Source organism: Saimiri boliviensis, chromosome 7, assembly GCF_048565385.1.
Source record: "Saimiri boliviensis isolate mSaiBol1 chromosome 7, mSaiBol1.pri, whole genome shotgun sequence".
In the NCBI taxonomy this organism is placed as follows: domain Eukaryota; kingdom Metazoa; phylum Chordata; class Mammalia; order Primates; family Cebidae; genus Saimiri; species Saimiri boliviensis.
Genome location: NC_133455.1, coordinates 109,262,570 through 109,280,816, shown reverse-complemented (window position 1 = coordinate 109,280,816; position 18,247 = coordinate 109,262,570). Strand labels below are relative to the sequence as shown.

Genomic DNA, 18,247 nt, shown 5'->3' with positions numbered 1-18,247 from the left:
CGGTTTAGTTCTCCTTCTTTTCAGTTTCTTGGCTATGGTCTGGATAGTGAAGTTGTTGGACAAGCAATTTCCTAATCAGTGATTTGTGTGTTTACGTGCCGCATATAGGTCTGATTCCAGTTTGAATCACAAATTAGAGGTTTTTAATTAGTTGTTGGAGTCACAGATGGGTAAAATATTAATGTTGGTGTTTAGTTGGCTTTATAATTTAAATAATTTCCATAGTTTATTTTGGCTTCGTCAATTTAAATTTTAAATTTTATTTTTCTTTTGTCAATTCCCACAGCTAGTGAAAAGAAATTTTTCTACAGGGAGTGGAGAACTAAACTTGTATTCATAGATGGACCATGATTATTGGAAGGAATCCCAAGCTCTTATATGTAGATACAGTCTATTGGCAAAGATGAATCACAGAGCTAGAGGATGAAATTCAGAACAAATTTGCAACGGAAGTCTGCACCACTTTGCTGCTCACTAAACTAGATCATTTTCAACTAGGCTTTGATTTCTTTCCCACATACTTTAGTGTTTTCTCCCAAATTATTTTTTTTTCTGTTGAATTTTTATGACAACTTGTATTTGAAGTCAGTTGTAGAAATGCCAAGCTTTATAGCTGTATCTAAACGATCAGTCCACAGGGGCGTTCCTAAATCCTCCTGTGTGTTAGAATTGTGCTAGGCACAGTTCTTGTTCCCAGGGATCTTCCAGGCTCATTGTTGAGATAAAGACTCATGGACACAAGAGGAAAAAATTAAAACTACACAAAAACACATGCAGCTGAGGCTATAAATGCCAGAGGGATTCAGAAAGGCAGGGAGACATTGCGTTCTAGAGATATCAGAGAACGCTTCTCAGAGGGATTGTAACCTAGGAGGTCCTGAGAAATGCGTGGAATTTGGTCATTCTGTCTTCAAGGTAGAAAATTTAAGACCCTCTGAGCTCCAGAGAAGACATGGGGCACTGCTGGCAAGAGAACAGCTTTCTTCTAGCAGAGGCTGGGCCTGAGGAGGAGCCCAGAGCTTAGCGTTAAGTCCCTGAATGGCAGCATGGACATTCAGACAAGTAAGGCCTATGAAAGGAAGGGGAGATGCTGGAAACAGTGGTTGAATTCTTTCCCATCTCCATCCAAACAAAGCATGGAGGCATTTCTTTCAACAACGAGTTCTTTCCCTTTCCAGCCAGCGCTCTTGCAACTCCAGCCTCTCCCAGGCCAAGTGTCATAGGCGAGGGATGGGGTCCCAGGGCCCCTGGTGGACGCCTAAGGCCCGGAAGTAGCTTCTTCCAAGTGCTCTCAGTTTCTAGGAGAAAAGCCCCAGAGAAACCAAACTGCCCATGAGGGCAGAAGTTCTGGTTAAGTCATACCCCAAATTCTGAGTTTCATTTTGCTTAAAGTTCTTTGGGGGACCATATCGCTCAAGAGGAAGGTCTGTTTGGGGACGTTTCCTCCCTGGTATCAAAGGAGACACCGGAGACCAAGAAGAGACTAGTTAAGCCCTGGGGAGAAGGCAGTTTGGCTGAGGTGAGGAAGGGCGCTCATCGGGGAAGGTGAGGTGAGGTGGGAAGCGGAGGGCCAGGGGGCCGACTGGGAAATGCTGGCGCTTCTCCTCGGCTCACAGAACTCGCCAGCTGGATCCGCCTCCCCGATCCCTGGCCAGGGCCGCAGCAGTGACCAACCGTCCCTGGCCAAAGCTGCTCCATCCCGGCCGGCAGTGCCCACTCCCCGGGGGACTCCCGGACCCCAGCCAGGAAGAGCAGACACCACGTCTGAGCCCGGAGCTAGACAGTCCCCCCACAGCAAGCAGCGTGCACCGTTTAGTCTCGGCTCCCTCCGTCCTCTGTAGCGCCTTCAGTCCCCTTCCCAGGACCTGCCCCTGCCCCCCACACCTTCACACAGGTCTCCTTCTGTGCAGTAACACACCGGCTCCTTTCCTGGCGGTCGGCTCAGGCCAACTTGGGCCTGGGCTCCAGAGGAGGCTTTCATCGCAGAGCTGGATGGGGGAGGGGCGGAGGGCAGGCGCTGAGAACGTCCAGGTGGGAGTCTGGGGACCAGGTACTGTGGGAAAGGGCTAAAAGACAGGTCGGGGCAACCCTTCAGACCTGGCTCAGCGAGCCTGTCTCCAAGATTTAGGACTCTGGACAACTCTGGGGGCTCCTCCCTGTTCCCCCCTCCCAAACGCCCGACGCGGTGCCCCCTCTCCCTCCGCTGCTCCTTTCTACCGCTTTCCCTCCTCCCTCCCAGGTCTTTTCCGTCCTTGGTCAGGCTCAGGGCCTGCGCCTCTGCAAACACCCCCCTCCCCTCCAACTCCGGCAGCACTCCGAGGGGAGGGGCCGGAGGCCCCCCTTCCCGCTTGTGGTCAGAGGGGTGCAGCGCCGCAGTCCCGGGTTGGGGGGGGGCAGGGATCATCTCTGCGCCCCGCCCGATCAGGCCACTCGGTGCACTAGGGGTGGGGGGCGAGAAGCGTGACTCTCGGAGAGGGGGGTCCGGCTTGGGCAGGTGCGGGCACTGGCAGCGCCCAGGCGGACTCCGGGGGCGGGGGTCTCAGGTTACAGCCCAGCGGGGGGCCGGGGGAGGCCCGCGGTTTGGGCGAGTTCGCCAGCCTCGAAAGGGGCCGGGCGCATATAACGGGCGCCGCAGCGGGGAGAAGACGCAGAGCGCTGCTGGGCTGCCGGGTCTCCCGCCTTCTCCTCCTGCTCCAAGGGCCTCCTGCATGAGGGCGCGGTAGAGACCCAGACCCGTGCCGTGCTCTTGCCGCCTCGCTGCGCTCCGCCCGGGCCCGGCTCCGCCAGGCCCCGCGGTGAGCCATGATCCGCCTCGGGGCTCCCCAGACGCTGGTGCTGCTGACGCTGCTCGTCGCCGCTGTCCTTCGGTGTCAGGGCCAGGATGTCCGTAAGTCGTCCCCCGCCCCTGCCTGCCTGCCTGCCTTCCGTACGTCCCTCAGCATCCTTCTCCCCGGCCCGCTGCAGCTCTGGAGCCCGCGGGTCCGGGTTAAAACGGCTCCCGGGGTAGTAGCGCGCAGACTTAGGCACAAGACACGCAGGAGTTCACTGAGCGGAGTTCTGCGAGTCAAGGACTCTGTCCCAGAGTCCTCGGTGCCCATCGCGGATGGAAGTATTTGCAGGCATTTGCAGGTTCCTACGTTGCGCTAGAATACCGAACTTGCAAAGTGTTGTTGGCTCGAAGAAGTTTGCGCACAGATAGAAACACGCTGTTTTCCACCAGCTTTGATAATTAGACGCACATGCAGACAGCTCGCCTCTTCGAAGCACTTCGAGTTCAGCAAAAACAGATCTCAACTCAGCGAACTTAGAAGTAGGAACGAGAGCGCGAGCGAGGGAGCAAGCAAACGCCAAAGGGTTGACTTCGCAGCCTGCCCAGGGCTTGGTGACTGGTGGGCTCAAAGGAGAGTTAGACAAAGGGCACTAGCACTCTGACACTGGTGGGGCTGAAATCCCAGGCCACAAACAACGGCTTTGGAGAGGCCCTCTGAGACCTCAGCTACTCTCTTGGGTACCCGCCCCCCGCGCCCAGCTGGCCCCGGAGCAAGGTGCAGCCCTCGCGCTCATCTCGACTTCCCGACTTCCCTCGTCCGCGCGCGCCTCTCTTCTGATAAAGGGCACAGAAATTTCCAGTAGGAGAGGCCATCTGAAAGACGATAACATTCCAACCAGACAGTGCTTCTCAAATGCCCCCGAAAATAGCGCCCTCTCCCCGCGATCTTACCCCATTCTCCCTGCCCCGAGGTACTACAATGAGTTACTTTTCTAAGTTTCTGGAACTTACCAAGCCAGGTTCTGTGTGTGTGTGTGTGTGTGTGTGTGTGTGTGTGTGTGAAGGGGAGCAGGCTGGTCGATTGCAACCATTGCTACAACTATTTCAACCGGTATAGTTAGAGACGACTGCTGTAGTCGGGTCCAAAGGCTGTTGGGACTGCACCTTTCCACTGCCTCCTTTGGTAAGGTCCACTGTCTGGGATTATATTCAGGACAAACGAAGCCTGGAAAGTGTATTAGGTAGAGAGGATTTTTTTTTTTTTTCCACGTGTTTGGGCACGTTTCCGACGGCTGGGATTCCAGCCCTGTCTTTGTATGTTACAGATTGTAAATCAATCGCGGAGGGAAACTCTTCGGTGGGGGGAATTAAAGTTCTCTGCCTTCGAGGCTCTGTGGGCCCTCTCCTGCTACCAGTCTCTCTCCAGAGATGGCCTAGAAGGCGGCGGGCCCAGGCGGGCTTTCAGTTCATTAGCGCGGCGGGGGCAGGGCTGGAGGCTGCGGCGCAGCTGCGAGGAGCCGGGAACAGGAGACTCTGGCCGGGTCACCCGGTAGTTCGCTACGCTGAAGGCGCGCTCCTGGCCATTTGAGGAATACAGCCTGCTCATACGTGGCCTGGACTCAGACTGACCGTATTTTTGTGCTAAATTTGCAAAGCACACGCCCACAAAGCTGTCTTCTTGACTGATCCCTGCTTCAGTGTGCAATGGGATTAGCTGGGTGACTTTAAAATAATTATCAAATTCTCCATCCTGTGTTAGGGTCGCTTGCTTAAGCGGTAGAGCGCTCTCACCGCCGCCTCTTTGCCGGGAGGGAGTAGATTACACAGCTCCTCGGGCCCAAACCTTCCAGTCTCTCTTCCTCCTCCCAGAGGAAGTGTGAATCTGCATCCTCGAGGCTGATTTTGCGCCCTGGAGCATCCCACCTTTGTAATTCCCCCGCCTGGGGTCAGCGGTCCCAAAGATGTGACGTGGGGAAATGCGCAGTCTGCATGGACGTCAGGAATGTCAGAAACCTAGAGCTCGGCCACACCCGTCCTCCCCATCTTTCCACGAGTTTGAGAAACTTATTGGCTGCGGCGTCTTTGACCCTCATCTGCATTTCAGAGCCCTCGCCTCCGAAAGTGCCCCTGGCTCGGGGGAGAGATCTCAATCCTCCTTTGTGAGGCTTGTTTGCGTTGGGAGATTGGCAGCGATGGCTTCCAGATGGGGCTGAAACGCTGCCCGTATTTATTTAAACTGGTTCCTCGCGGAGACCCGTGAATTGGGCTCTGTGTGCGCTCGAGAAAAGCCTCATTCATGAGAGGCGAGGTCCGGTGGGTTTTCTCCGACTCCCCGACCCCCTCTCCCACAATGCCCTCCTGTGCCCACCCGCCGCCACCTCCTGGCTCCAGCCCTGCGCAGAGCGGCGGTGAAGCAAAAACAGTTCCCCGAAAGAGGTAGCTTTTTAATTGGCTTGCCACAAAGAATCACTTATACGGCCCTGCGGTAATGAGGGGAACCGGATCAGGCGCGCCGGGATGCTATCGGCAGCCGTTTTGGAGCAGCAATTATGGTGGTGCTGGGCTCCTCCGTCCACACCTAGGAGATCCGGTTACGGCGCTGGCTCCTTTCTGGGGCAGTCATTTAATCCCACTTTTCACTCTCTCAGTGTCTGTTAGCGAGCGGCGTCCAGAGCCGCAGGCACAGAGTCACCCAGCGGCTCTTACACCCAGCGCAGCCTGGCCCCGCCCCTGCGCCCGCGCATCTCGGGCCGCCCTTCCCGGGAAATCTGATCCGCACGGGGAGTGGCCCCTCTCCCAGCATTTCCTCCCCTCCTCCCTGGGTCCTCACGGGTGAGGGTGGGCTCTTCCTTAGTCCCGGCTGGAGCGCATTAACCGACGCCCCTGCACCCACACCTTCCTCACCGCCTGCATTCTGCTGCTCCAGCTATTTTAACGGTGGGTGGGTCCCAGCAACTGCATTTTCCCTGGGATCCCTCCTCACCCTCCCGTGATTATCTTGCCCAAAGGCGAGGCGGATTTCTTCTAGTGGAAAAGAAAGAAGGAAAGTTTATCTTTAGATTTTCATTCTCCCTAAAGAGCAGTGGGCAGCCTCGTTTCTTTCTCCGCCCTCTAGGTTTGTGGCTTTTTCCTATTATTCATCCCCTGCTGCTGCCATTGCCTTGGGGATTTTGATGAGAAAAACAGCGCTGGGCGCTCCCTAGCACGTGGTGCGGGCTCTACAGCCCTTGGCTGCTAAGGAGTGCTCTTGTCAGCACAGGTTTCAGTAGCAGGAATTCCATAGGCAGGGCGCTGGTGGAGGGGACTAGTCCCTGCTATTCTTCCTTTGCATTCGTGGAGGAGGCCGGGCCTGGACTGGCCAATCTTAGCCCTAGCCAGGTATTCAAGGACCCCTGCTCCCCACATTGTGGTGCTGTCAGATGGAGGCCGGGCCTCTCCAGGCAGGGCTACTGGAGGTCAGAACTGGGTACGCTTTGGCCCCCCTTGCCTCCCAAGCAGTTTATTAGCCTGCCCAAGCCCCAAATGTATTGTTCGAGTGGGTCTACCTACCCCTGCCCTCAAATTGGTCCTAATTCTAACATGGTTTAAAGAATGAGACAAGATCCTAATTCTAATAGCACCTATTTTCACCCCTTCCCTTACATATACATTTTTGGAGCCTGGCTGCTCATAGATTTCAATTTTTGTAGGTAGGATTTTCTACTTTCCCTCTGAATTTTAGCTGTCAGTTGTATTTAGCAAATTCTATAATTCCTAGAGGAAGGCAGAAGAAAGAAGGCTTCTCTGCTCCTGAGCTTGGGGAGGGGAGGTCTCACCATTTTCCTGTCTCCTTTCTTTTTATAGTCCCAAAGTTCCCATTCAGAATATCTCATCCCCCACTTCTGCTCACCCTCCAACCCCCCCATCACCTGGTCTCCCCCTTATTAGGTGGGTGAAGAGAATATAGTATAGTAACACCCCGCCTTCATTGCTGGGTCAAAATTTTCACTGGCGAATAGACAGCATGGTGCAAGGTGCATAATAGATATTTGTTGAATGCACAGAAGAATCAATGATGATTTAGAAAAACAATTTTTAAGTTCTTTATGTCCGGGTGGCTCCAGCCTACATTCTTCAGCATTTGAATTCTGTCAAGTTGACTGCAACCTCTCTCTTTTTCTCTCTGGCCCCCCACCCCCTCCTTCCCTTGGCTCTCTGCTTCTCCCTCCCCACCCTTGGTGCAGAGGAGGCTGGCAGCTGTGTGCAGGATGGGCAGAGGTATAATGATAAGGATGTGTGGAAGCCGGAGCCCTGCCGGATCTGTGTCTGTGACACTGGGACTGTCCTCTGCGACGACATAATCTGTGAAGATGTGAAAGACTGCCTCAGCCCTGAGATCCCCTTCGGAGAGTGCTGCCCCATCTGCCCAACTGACCTCGCCACTGCCAGTGGTTGTAATTTATTTATTTCTTGTTCAACATAAATAAATTACTTGCAAGCACAGCAAACACACTCCCATAGATGCTGGTCATCTCTGTAAAGCAGAGGGGCTGGTTATCCATGGGACCTGGCAGCTGGGGTAGAAAGCAAAGGCTACTTCTCACTTGCAGGTTGAAAGTGAGGGAGGTTGAGACACTAGAGGAGTCCTTCTTTACCCAGCATCTCCCCAAAAAAAATGCTTCCAAGACACATGAAGGACAGATGTGATTCCACAAAAAAATGTCCTCTCTGAAATCATCTCTGTAAATTACTAGAGCCACTATGGACATCAAATGATCTGTCTCACCAATCCATGAATTAATTCCTCCTCTGCCACCGACACCTTGTCTTCTCCTTAGAAGACTTCCACATATGTGGTCTTCAGTGTGGAGAAAGTTCTGCCAGCTAGTGGGGAGACAGCAGGGCCAGGCTTCTCTTTGAGTTATGGAACATTGGTGATAGTTTCCTTTTTGCTATTACCTCTCTTGGAGTTGACCGCCAATTAAGAAGCAAATTAATTGGAGTTTGGGAGTTCTAGTGGGGAGGGTGGAAACAGAGCCCCATATGTCTGCACTGTGATGGGTGGTTATAAATTCCCAGTTAGATTCAGTGCTGGTGGATGATATATGTACACGGGACCCCTTCCCAGCATTTATACAGATGTTCTAGCTCCCTGCAGAGTGAGTGAGGACACTTGTCTAGTTTTTTTTTTTTTTTTTTTGGTAGTCCTTGCTGTCCCCTTCCTGCTCAAGTAGAGAAGGCAGTGGCAAGGGAAGTGAGAAGTTGCCTTTCCTTAACACTTCACCAACACTGGCTCCTTAATGGTACAAATTCCCAGATCCTTTCTGAAGGACCCATGTGAGTGAAGTGTTGATTGCCTTTACTCTTTTGCTGCTACTGTAAGGGAGGGGTTATTGACCGGGGATGGCACAGGCTGTGATGCTCTGATGCTCTTCATAACTCATATGCCTTGCTGTTTTTGTGTTTTTATTTGTGCTTGCTTCAAGGAGACCCAGCTCTAATGTAAGACCTTTCTAAGTACCTAACTTTTCCTCTGGGAGGGTCTGGGGTTCGGGAAGGGCTTCCTACCCTGTGGGGGGGAAAGAGACTGAATCTGTGCTCTTCTTCTCGTGGCTGAGTAGATCTTGAGCTCTTCGTTGCCTTTTTGTGCTGTCCTTGCTCCTTTCTTTTGCACGCTGCCTGCTTTTTGAATAACAAACTCTGGGTCACTTCCATTCCTCATGGGTCCTCAGCAGCCCCAGGGCCACAGTGAACCTAACACCCCAACAGAGGGGTTCAGTAGAGTTACAGGAAGCTGCTGCCTTCCTTGGTTGTGTCGTTTTACTTGTTTGGTCTAATGAGTGTTTGAGTGACAGGAATTGATAGTTTTCCATCTCAAGGTTCTTACCATCTTCTCCTCTCTCTCTCTCTCTCTCTCTCTCTCTCTCTCTCTTTTCCTTCACAGGGCAACCAGGACCAAAGGTAAGGACTTTCTTCTTTTTCTATTTTCATATATATATTTTTTGCCTTTATATTTCCTGCTTCAAAAGCAATGCTGTGCAAATCCAGTCTGTGATTTTTTTAGACTTCAGGAGGTATCTGTTTCAGAGGGCACCTCAACACAGGGGCTGCTGGCAGGGTTTCAGACTAGGGGCTTATGGGCTTACTCAGCTTAATCCGGTGAATGTTTCATGTTTCAGGGGCAGAAAGGAGAACCTGGAGACATCAAGGATGTAAGTACAAATTATTCACCTGGTGTTGCATCTGCTGCTCTGAATGGCTCATTTCCTTGTGCTCTCCTCTAACTTACCATCCTGTGGGGCTCTCTCTCACAGATTGTAGGACCCAAAGGACCTCCTGGGCCTCAGGTAAGAGAGGGAACATTCAGTTTCTCCGTCCCTTCCCTGCTGCACACGGCTTACTGATCTGCAGGCTCCCGGCCTTGCTGTCATCTTACCACGTTCTTCACCTTCAGGGACCTGCAGGGGAACAAGGACCCAGAGGGGATCGTGGTGACAAAGGTGAAAAAGTGAGTAAAAAGCGAGGCTGCTGGACCCTGGTGGACCTCCCAGATCCCCCAAGGACCCACCATGTCTTTAAGAGACGGGCTGCCTCTTAAAACAGCAGCCCAGGGACAGATAGCTCTTGGAGAAACACTGCTTCCCATTGATGCCTTTTTCTCTTTCTGCCAAGGGTGCACCTGGACCTCGTGGCAGAGATGGAGAACCTGGGACCCCTGGAAATCCTGGCCCCCCTGGCCCTCCTGGCCCCCCTGGCCCCCCTGGTCTTGGTGGAGTAAGTATCCTTACTTCCCCTTCCTTCAGGCTGTCCCTCCAGTAATGTGGCTTTTAAATTGCTACTTGCACTTACCTGGCTGGCTCCCAGGGCTGCCAGCAGTACGTACATAGCCTGCCCATGGGCTGTGCCCTCAGGCCTATAATTTAGTAGAGTCGCATATTAGGGATGAGACTGTGGCGCTAAGGGCTGGCGTTTTTCACTAACCGGGACTCTATGAAGAAAGTCTTCAGTTACCTGGCTTCCTGGCATCTGCACCATGTGGTTGATTCTGGGGGGTGGGTGTAAGCGTTAGGAGGAAGAATGACTGGGCATTTGTGTTTCTCTGGAAGAAGAGTGACCACTGTCCTTGGAAGACATTTATTCTTGGTCCTTGCCAGGTACATTCCAAGCAACTATTCACTCGCATGAAAGAGCTCCACTGAGTGAAGGTGTGTGGCTAAAGTCAATTTTGGAATCAAACCAAGCAACAAATTATATGATTGCCTAGTTTTTGCAGGTTTGCTATTTTGACATTTGCTGTGTTTGAAATTCTTAAACGTAAATGGGCTCATAGATGCCTACTCCATCACTTGCTGAAATATTCTAACGCTGTTGATTTTAGTCCTTTGCTAGGCATTAAAGTCTTAAAGATGAAGAACACCCTTAGAAGGTTTAGTTATGTTTCTCAGTATATGTTAAATAATATCTGTCATATTTCAGAACATAAAAAGAATTTTATAAGATGAAATGCAAGGAACTGATACTTCTCCAGATAACACTTTCCCTTCCAGAGAAATGATTTTGCCACTATCATCTAATAACTCATTCCCAAAATTATTTTCCAGGCTAGTTCTGATCAATGATAGGTTAGTCTCCAGCTATCAGAGTTTATCTCAGTAGAGTTCCTTCTCTCAGATGGGGCTTACCTTGCCAAATAGGGAAGACCTAAGGCATTTTAACCTTCCAATGTTGTTGGGTTTCTTTGCAGAACTTTGCTGCCCAGATGGCTGGAGGATTTGATGACAAGGCTGGTGGTGCTCAGATGGGAGTAATGCAAGGACCAATGGTAAGAAAAGAAACCAGTTCTTTGCAGCCAAAAAGGCAGGAGGTGGCCCTTAGCAGAGCCAGAGAGTCTGACAACCTCTGCTTTGCAGATAATTGCTTAGAGCAGCTCTTCTCCATAGTTATATAACCTCCCATTCAGCTAGCCCAAAGCATTTGGTTTTTAATGGCAATGGATGCCACTTTTAATGATGCGCTGGAGTGACTAAGAAGAATGAAGATGGGGAGATGCATATAGGCTGATCTGTTAGGAGGCCAGTTGCTATTGCTCTTGGAATGAGAACTGAAGAATGCAGACAGCAGCTACTGTTCTCCAGCATCCACAGACTTCCAGCAGGAAATCTCAGCACTGCAGCTCTGACTTGGCACATGCTAAATGAAACTCAGACTTTAGTAAACATGGCTGCTGTCCAGGAGAAAGCAAGGCCAGCTTTTCTGTCCAAATGGTGCCTATAAATAAAAATAGACTGTTGCGTGGGGAGTGGGAAATGACAGGGAGCAGCCACTCTAGGCCCCCTGCCCACAGACTAACTTCTTGTCCTTTGTCTGGGCGCTTGGCTGGGAGAAGATGGTACCCTGGAGGCCGCTGGGGAAGCATGTCCAGTAAACCCCTCATTTTCTGTTCCAATGCAGGGCCCCATGGGACCTCGAGGACCTCCAGGCCCTGCAGGTGCTCCCGTAAGTATCTGCAAGTCTTTTCCCCTCCCTGGTGTTGCAAATGATTCCCGAGCACTCTCATGTTTTAGCACTTTATAGGGTGTGACCTGGTGTCCTCATTTTACTTTTTAGGGGCCTCAAGGATTTCAAGGCAATCCTGGTGAACCTGGTGAACCTGGCGTCTCTGTGAGTACTGGCACGGCCTGTCCCCTCTCCTGGGGAGCCTCTAATAATAGGCCACTGGGACCACAGCTGCTGTCCCTCCCAGGCTCTGCCCAGCTCTTTCCCACACTCGGTGGCCCCAAGGAAATCCAGATGTCAACTTCCTAGCTGTGGAGGAACTCTGACAGAGAGCCCAGTGTGGCAAGGACCACCAGGGACTGTCCTAACGGCACCCTTTCTGGGTCACCCCAGCCTGTGCTGTCTGCTGCCTTCCACAGTGATCTCTGCACCTTTGCTTTGACCTTTCCATCTTTCTTCTTCGTAGGAGAACTGGCTTCCAAAACTGCAATCTCAAAGTTTTGTCCACTGCTTAGGTGTCTTCCCGCTCTAATCATCTCTTAAACTCTCTTCCTTTGTTTGTAGGGTCCCATGGGTCCCCGTGGTCCTCCTGGTCCCCCTGGAAAGCCTGGTGATGATGTGAGTATACATGAGTAGACAAATGAGGAGCTGCCTCCTTTGAAAGGGTCTGGAGAGGGTGTGTGCTTAGGGAAGTGACGGGGAGGCACCCAGGGTGGAGGTGTCCTGAGGAGCAAGACTGAGCATTCCCAAACCCTGACGCCATCTCCTATCTATATGGCCACTGTGTCTGTGCTGGAAAGTTCCCTGGGGACTGCTTTGGATCCAAGGGGAAGAGAAATAATTAAAACATCATTAGCCCCAGGAAGGGAAATTGAGAAATGAGAGAAGGGAGAAAAAAAAAAAAAAAAAAAAAAAAAGCACAAGGCAGAGATGTAGAGAAGGAAAAACAAAGAAAAAAATGTTCAACAACTCAGCATTATCTTAATTGTAAATGAGTTAGAAAAAGCTCAGCCTGAGTCAGCATGTCTACAAAGGATGCAAACAAAATGAAGAGACGAGAATTGGCACTCTTGGGCTATTTTTATGAATAACATTAGACAGTAAAAGTCTCTCGAGGTTAGGGAGAGCGTGTCCAGTCGGCAGAGCCCAGGAGAGGAGAGAAAAAGCCTCTCAGGGGAAGTTGAAGGCTGATGAGGACAGAGGAGCTTGCCCATGGGCCATGCATGTGTCCGAAAGAAGAAATCATGACCCATGAAAGGCACCCAGGGACGTGGAGTCTGAAAGAAGTGAGGAGATGAGTGAGCCAGTGGGCAAAGGCATGGATGGCCAGAAGGAGGGAAGCCCTCTGGGGTGCCCCCACTTTGCTACTGGGCCTCTGAGGAAGCTGGGATATCTCTCTCTCCCATCAGGGCGAAGCTGGAAAACCTGGAAAAGCTGGTGAAAGAGGTCCTCCAGGTCCTCAGGTAAATGCCACCTATCCCAGTCTCAGGTATCTTTCCCAGTGTCATCTTTCCTGTGGCCTTAAACCCAGCACATCCAGTTCAGTGAGGTCACTTCTGAGATGAAACGCCAGTAGCCCCTATATTTACCATGACCACGTTTGTGATCCCCATTCAGGCTCCCATGAGGGAGGCTGGGCAGTTGTTATTTATACCACTTTGCATAAATGGGGGGCACGGGGAGCAGTGATCTGGGTTTTACCGAAATTGCTGTCCAAGTGCCCAAGTGTGGGGATTCCAGATGACGCCCTGGTCAACACCCTGGTAGCCCAAGGGAGGTGGAGGCCCTCCTGCAGCCCAGGGCAGCTCACCCCTGTTGTTTTACTCTGTACCCTGAACATCTCCACTTTGGATTGCAGGGTGCTCGCGGCTTCCCAGGAACCCCAGGCCTTCCTGGTGTCAAAGGTCACAGAGTAAGTATCACGGGTGAGGAGGCAGGAAGGAAGAGATGCCTGGGGGGACAGAAGAGCACTTTGGAGCGTGTGCATTTCTTCCAACTTGGGTTTCCCGGAAGTATGATTGAACATTTTCTCTTGTTCCCTAGGGTTATCCAGGCCTGGACGGTGCTAAGGGAGAGGCGGGCGCCCCTGGTGTGAAGGTGAGACGCCAGAAAGTGCAATGGGATGGGGAGGAGGGAGACAATAAAAAGCCCATCTTCCTAGCCAGGAAGATGCTGAGGAGCTCGGTAGAGCTAGCTTGTCAGAACAGCCTTGGCTTGGAACACCAGCCCTACATCCTGATGGGCCAACAGCAGGCCTGAGAGCTCAGGGCACTGTCCCTCACAGGAGGGACAGTGCTTGCACCATAGTTTGTGTCAGTCTGAGCTGAGATGATCAGGGCTTTTGGTGTCTTCCCTAGGAGTTTTCTTGGGGCTGAGAATGGGGTCCCAGACGCTGATCATTTGTCATTTTTCCAGGGTGAGAGTGGTTCCCCCGGCGAGAACGGTTCTCCGGGCCCAATGGTAAGTATGGACACCCTCCAGGAAGGCTTACCGGAGACACTTCAGCCTATCACATGGCTGCAAAGAGCTCCCTTTGTGCAAAGTTCATATTCAATGTTGTAGATTTCATGTGATTGTGAGTAAGAAGCAAAATGCATTAGATAGAATGATTTAAGATTTCGCCATTTCCTTAAAATAGCCATGTTAACACACTAAAGATGCTTCCGTTTAAAAAAATTCTGTTGATTGTCAACATTTTGTCAAGCTCGGCTACTGCAAGAAGCAAGGTGTGGCTGAAACAAGATTCCCAATAGGTAGCAACAGGAACATTCATGTGTTCTGCCTGGGCAGAAAACTGCTGGGTGTGATCTGAGAGTCCTGGCTGGTCAGGGAGGCAGCACCAGCAGAAGGGCCTTGGTTTCCTGGGGGTGTGCATCCTCCCTCTCTCTCCTCTGGTATCTGCGAAGAGCCCGCTGGTAGAAATGATCACTCTGAGCACTGTGAAGCCAACTCATGCTTAGGCTGTTCTGGTGTGTATTCCAGGGTCCTCGTGGTCTGCCAGGTGAAAGAGGACGGACTGGCCCTGCTGGTGCTGCGGTGAGTAATTGACAAAGCCAAACACCACCATTTTGTTGAGCGCTTTACAGTTTACAGGTTTGTTTCTCTTGACCCTTGAAACCACCCTGTGGAGGTGTAGGGAGAATTATTCTTTAAGAATTCACCCCGAGTGTGCCCGTTGAAAATTCCCAGGCTGAGTCTGCACAGGTGAAGGAGGAGGGATGGGAATGGGAGCATGGATGGGTGAGAGCAGGAGTCTCTTAACCAATCCGGATTATCAGGTAATTCCTTCAACAGCCACCACCCACTCCCTGGGCAATCCAGTTGGAGTTTACAGACAGACTTAGTTGGCTATAGTACCACCATGCTACGCTTTGTTCTTTATGGTTGTTCGAATGCCCTAGAAAAGTGGAACAGGTGAGCATCAACTCACAGGGCTTTATGCTGGCCGCTGCTGCTGTGAGTGATGTTATGCTGTAGTACCAGGGCCACCATCCCATAGGCATGTCCTGGATCTAATACCTCATCTCATCTCCCACATCCTGAGAGGTGGTTCTATTCTTCTCTGCATTTTAGAGATGAAAAAAACCAAGACATAGAAAGGTGAAATAGCTTAAGATAAATGATGCTTTGCAGCCTCAGGCTCCGGTGGCCTCTAGTTAATGTGGGAAATTAAGGGCGAGGGGATTGGCAGCTGATGGAGGGTGCAGGGTGCCAGACGGAGGCGTTTAGCTCTGATCCCTTAGCAATAGAGAGTCCTTGTAGGCGCTTGGTCAGGCGAGTGATGCGATGAAAGCCGTGTTTAAGAAAGATTATGCTTTCTGCTGATTTCATACCCCCACCACCCAAGCTCTGAGGCCCCTCCTCACGGGTCCTTGCAGGGCTGGCCAAAATAAATCCGCTTCACTCCGTTGTGCTGCTTTCCAGCTAATGTGTCTGTTTGGCAGAAGTTTCCCTCAATGGCAGATCACTGAAATAAGCGGCAGCTCGGACCCCCTTTGTCAGCCAGAGCTGCTGAAGTGCCTTGCCCCAGGGTCACTCTGTGTGAGGGGATTAGAGAGCACTGGGGCTGCCAAGAAACACTGCCGTTTCTACAGATTAGCAGGACGCTGGCTTGTGGCTTTTAGCAAGGCTCAGAGCTGCAGTGGCCTCAGTCTGCATGGGCTAAAGACAAGCTCCATCCCTGTCCCTGTTCCCTCCTTCCTGGGCACAGCAGCCCTGCTTCTCGGTTCTCTTTGCTGGTTCCTGTCCCCATGGTAGTTAGGCTGGCAGCGTGTGTAGGATTTGGTTTAGAAGGCTAACAATGTTGCTTTTGAGCCCTTCTTCGCTCCCCTTCCCTCGTCCCTCCCATCAGACTCCTCTCTGGAGTCTGCTCTGCTAGGCCTCTGCTCTGTAGCCTCCCTGCAGTCTTCCCAGCCTTGACTTCCAGAAAGCGGCTGTGCCGTGTCTGGGGTGTGCAGGCCCCAGACACAGGGTAGGCTCACGGAGATCCAATTGTTGGTCTAGTGTCAAGGCTGGACTGCAGACCGGGCTGGGTTGGCGTCTGGCTGCTGTGGTCATGTGCCCTCCCTTGGGCCTGACTGCGTCCTCTCTCCAGACTTGCTGCAGGGAGAGGTGGCAGATGCCAGCCTAGTTCTGGCCTCTCAGAGCAGCATGGCAGCTCTCTTTTGCTTAGGCCCAGCCTGGGCCTCCCTGCTGGCCAACCTCTGGAGGGAGGGTGCTCCAGAGCGTCCCAAGGAACAGTTTCCCGCAGTGCCAGGCCAGCCCAGAGGGGCTGTGGCCAATCCTGAAGCTTTATGTTCCTGCTGACGTTTTCTCTAAGTTTTCTCCTTAAATGCCAATCTGGAGAGACTCACTTAGGAGAAATGGACTCCAGCCAGGAAGAAGGGTTGAGTTGTATTTAAAACACGAGCTCCCCCTAAAGCATCCTTCTCCTTTAGCTTCTAAGGAGAGGCAGAGACTGGCAGGCAGGACTCAGCAGGGAAAGGTCCCTTCCTGACCTACTCAGTCAGGTCTTAGGCCCAGCTCCACCCAGCCCGTGGCCTCCAGAGTTTTTGGATAGAGTTCCCTGGGCCCTAAGAAAACTTGAGACAGAATTTGAGGGGTGTCACCACAAACTTGGGGAAAAAATCCTCCAAGTCCAGTCCTAGAGAAGGAGCTGGCAACCTTGCCTTGCTTTGTAAACCAAAACCTCTCAGGGCATGAGCTCAGATGTAGTCTTTGAGCTGTGGCTGGTGTCCTGCCCCATCAGGAAGCCAGTGGGAGACATCTGTGAGCATCTTCATTTTCCATAAGAGTAGGTTGTCCGGGGATAGGACAGAGGAAGAGGCAGCCTGGAGTCAACCAAGAGGAGGCCTTAACCAAGCCTTAACCAGAGAGGCTAACCAAGTCTTGAAAACACCTCCCACTGAGCATGCAGCAAGCACTGAGTCCATGTGGTTGCCTCGCTCTTTCATTTCTTTGCACTCAATTCTCTGACTCTTTAAATGATCACTTGGCCTTGAAGTTAGGGAAATTTGGGGTCTGAACTGAAGTTGAAGAAAAGAGGGAATGATTTAAGCTTTGTTTAAGATTAGAGGCTGTGCACGGTGGCTAATGCCTGTAATCTCAGCACCTTGGGAGGCCAAGGTGGGATCACCCGAGGTCAGGAGTTCGAGACCAGCCTGGCCAACATAGCAAAACCCCACCTCCACTAAAAATACAAAAAAATTAGCCAGGTGTGGTGGCAGGTGCCTGTAATCCCAGCTACTCAGGAGGCTGAGGCAGGAGAATTGCTTGAACTCGAGAGGTGGAGGTTGTAGTGAGCCAAGACCGCACCACTGCACTCCAGCCTGTGACAGACCCAGACTCTGTCTCAAAAAAAAAAAAAAAAAATAAAATAAATATATATATATATATATATATATATATATATATATATATATTAGAAAAAGAAGCCCATTACTACCGTCTGGCCACCTACTCACACAGACACCAAAGCTGCAGCCCACACCTCGCCATCCTCGTGCTCAGCCCTGGGGCGCCCCAGGCACAGTGTCTCCCTGGTTTTCTGTGAGGGTGGGCCAGGAGCAGGGATGGGCAGGGCTGTGGGCACCTCTCATGGTTGCTTCCTTCTCCTTGCTTGCAGGGTGCCCGGGGCAACGATGGTCAGCCAGGCCCTGCAGGGCCTCCGGTAAGTTCCTGTCATCCTCAGCAGGTCACTGCGGTTGCTGTGCTCTAAGGCCTATTAAGCAGTCCAGTGAAGTCTGCAGGGATGAGCAGGTGGGACTGCAGCAGCACTCCCGATGCCTCCTGTAAAGGGGGAAGAAAGAGGAGAAATCGTTTTTAAATATGACTTGAGCATGTTGATAGCAAGCTTTGGAGCATGGGCTCACTTCTCGCAGCCACCCTTTCAGCAGTCTTTTTTAAGGAGGGAGGTCAAAGGAGTGTCTGCTTCTCACCACAGATGTAGTCAGAAACTTGCTTTGCCTTCTGAAGCCAGGCCAAGTTTCCCGGGGATGCTGGCAATGGGGATGCCTTTCATCCAAGGCCTTTTAGCCACAGTGGATAGAGAGTGAAATCAGTGCAGAGGTGGGAAGGAGTGTGAGGTGTGGGGTGCGCTTTGGAGGCCACAACTGGCATTCATCTCTCTTCCCATCCGCCACTTCTCTCCAGGGTCCCGTCGGTCCTGCTGGTGGTCCTGGCTTCCCTGGTGCTCCTGGAGCCAAGGTACATGCCCTGTTGTCCAGTCAGGAATTTCTGGGTGCTGAGAAGCTCTCCTTTCCCCGTAACCTTTGCTCACTGCTCCCTCAACAACCACCTGCTCCCTTCTGAGAAGTAGCTCCCCACCACCCCACCCACTGCCCCTTCCATCCAGGCGGGGCGAAAAGCCAGGCACTCCCAGCCTCACCTGGAGGGAAAGGAAGACAGAAAATAAAACGTGGGAGATCTAGTGACAACTGTGGAGTGGGGAAAGGCAAACAGAGAAGAAGACAGGGGTACACCAGAGGCCTGGCAAGGGCAGAA

General features: G+C 51.9%; 1 protein-coding gene across 2 annotated transcripts in view; it reads left to right on the top strand.

Moving 5' to 3' along the window:
* The first annotated feature begins 2,647 nt into the window (after positions 1 to 2,647).
* COL2A1 (collagen type II alpha 1 chain) overlaps positions 2,648 to 18,247 on the top strand; it is a 30,935-nt gene continuing 15,335 nt past the window's right edge. The window contains exons 1-18 of one of the 2 annotated variants that reach the window (XM_003941444.4): positions 2,648 to 2,887; positions 6,994 to 7,200; positions 8,694 to 8,710; positions 8,929 to 8,961; positions 9,064 to 9,096; positions 9,204 to 9,257; positions 9,422 to 9,523; positions 10,494 to 10,571; positions 11,201 to 11,245; positions 11,357 to 11,410; positions 11,810 to 11,863; positions 12,655 to 12,708; positions 13,104 to 13,157; positions 13,289 to 13,342; positions 13,661 to 13,705; positions 14,228 to 14,281; positions 17,370 to 17,414; positions 17,897 to 17,950. In XM_003941444.4, the coding sequence (XP_003941493.1) occupies positions 2,803 to 2,887; positions 6,994 to 7,200; positions 8,694 to 8,710; positions 8,929 to 8,961; positions 9,064 to 9,096; positions 9,204 to 9,257; positions 9,422 to 9,523; positions 10,494 to 10,571; positions 11,201 to 11,245; positions 11,357 to 11,410; positions 11,810 to 11,863; positions 12,655 to 12,708; positions 13,104 to 13,157; positions 13,289 to 13,342; positions 13,661 to 13,705; positions 14,228 to 14,281; positions 17,370 to 17,414; positions 17,897 to 17,950 (1,122 nt within the window). In that variant the 5' untranslated portion in view covers positions 2,648 to 2,802. The remainder of the gene's footprint in view (positions 2,888 to 6,993; positions 7,201 to 8,693; positions 8,711 to 8,928; positions 8,962 to 9,063; positions 9,097 to 9,203; positions 9,258 to 9,421; positions 9,524 to 10,493; positions 10,572 to 11,200; positions 11,246 to 11,356; positions 11,411 to 11,809; positions 11,864 to 12,654; positions 12,709 to 13,103; positions 13,158 to 13,288; positions 13,343 to 13,660; positions 13,706 to 14,227; positions 14,282 to 17,369; positions 17,415 to 17,896; positions 17,951 to 18,247) is intronic. The other variant, XM_003941445.4, reaches the window with a different exon arrangement.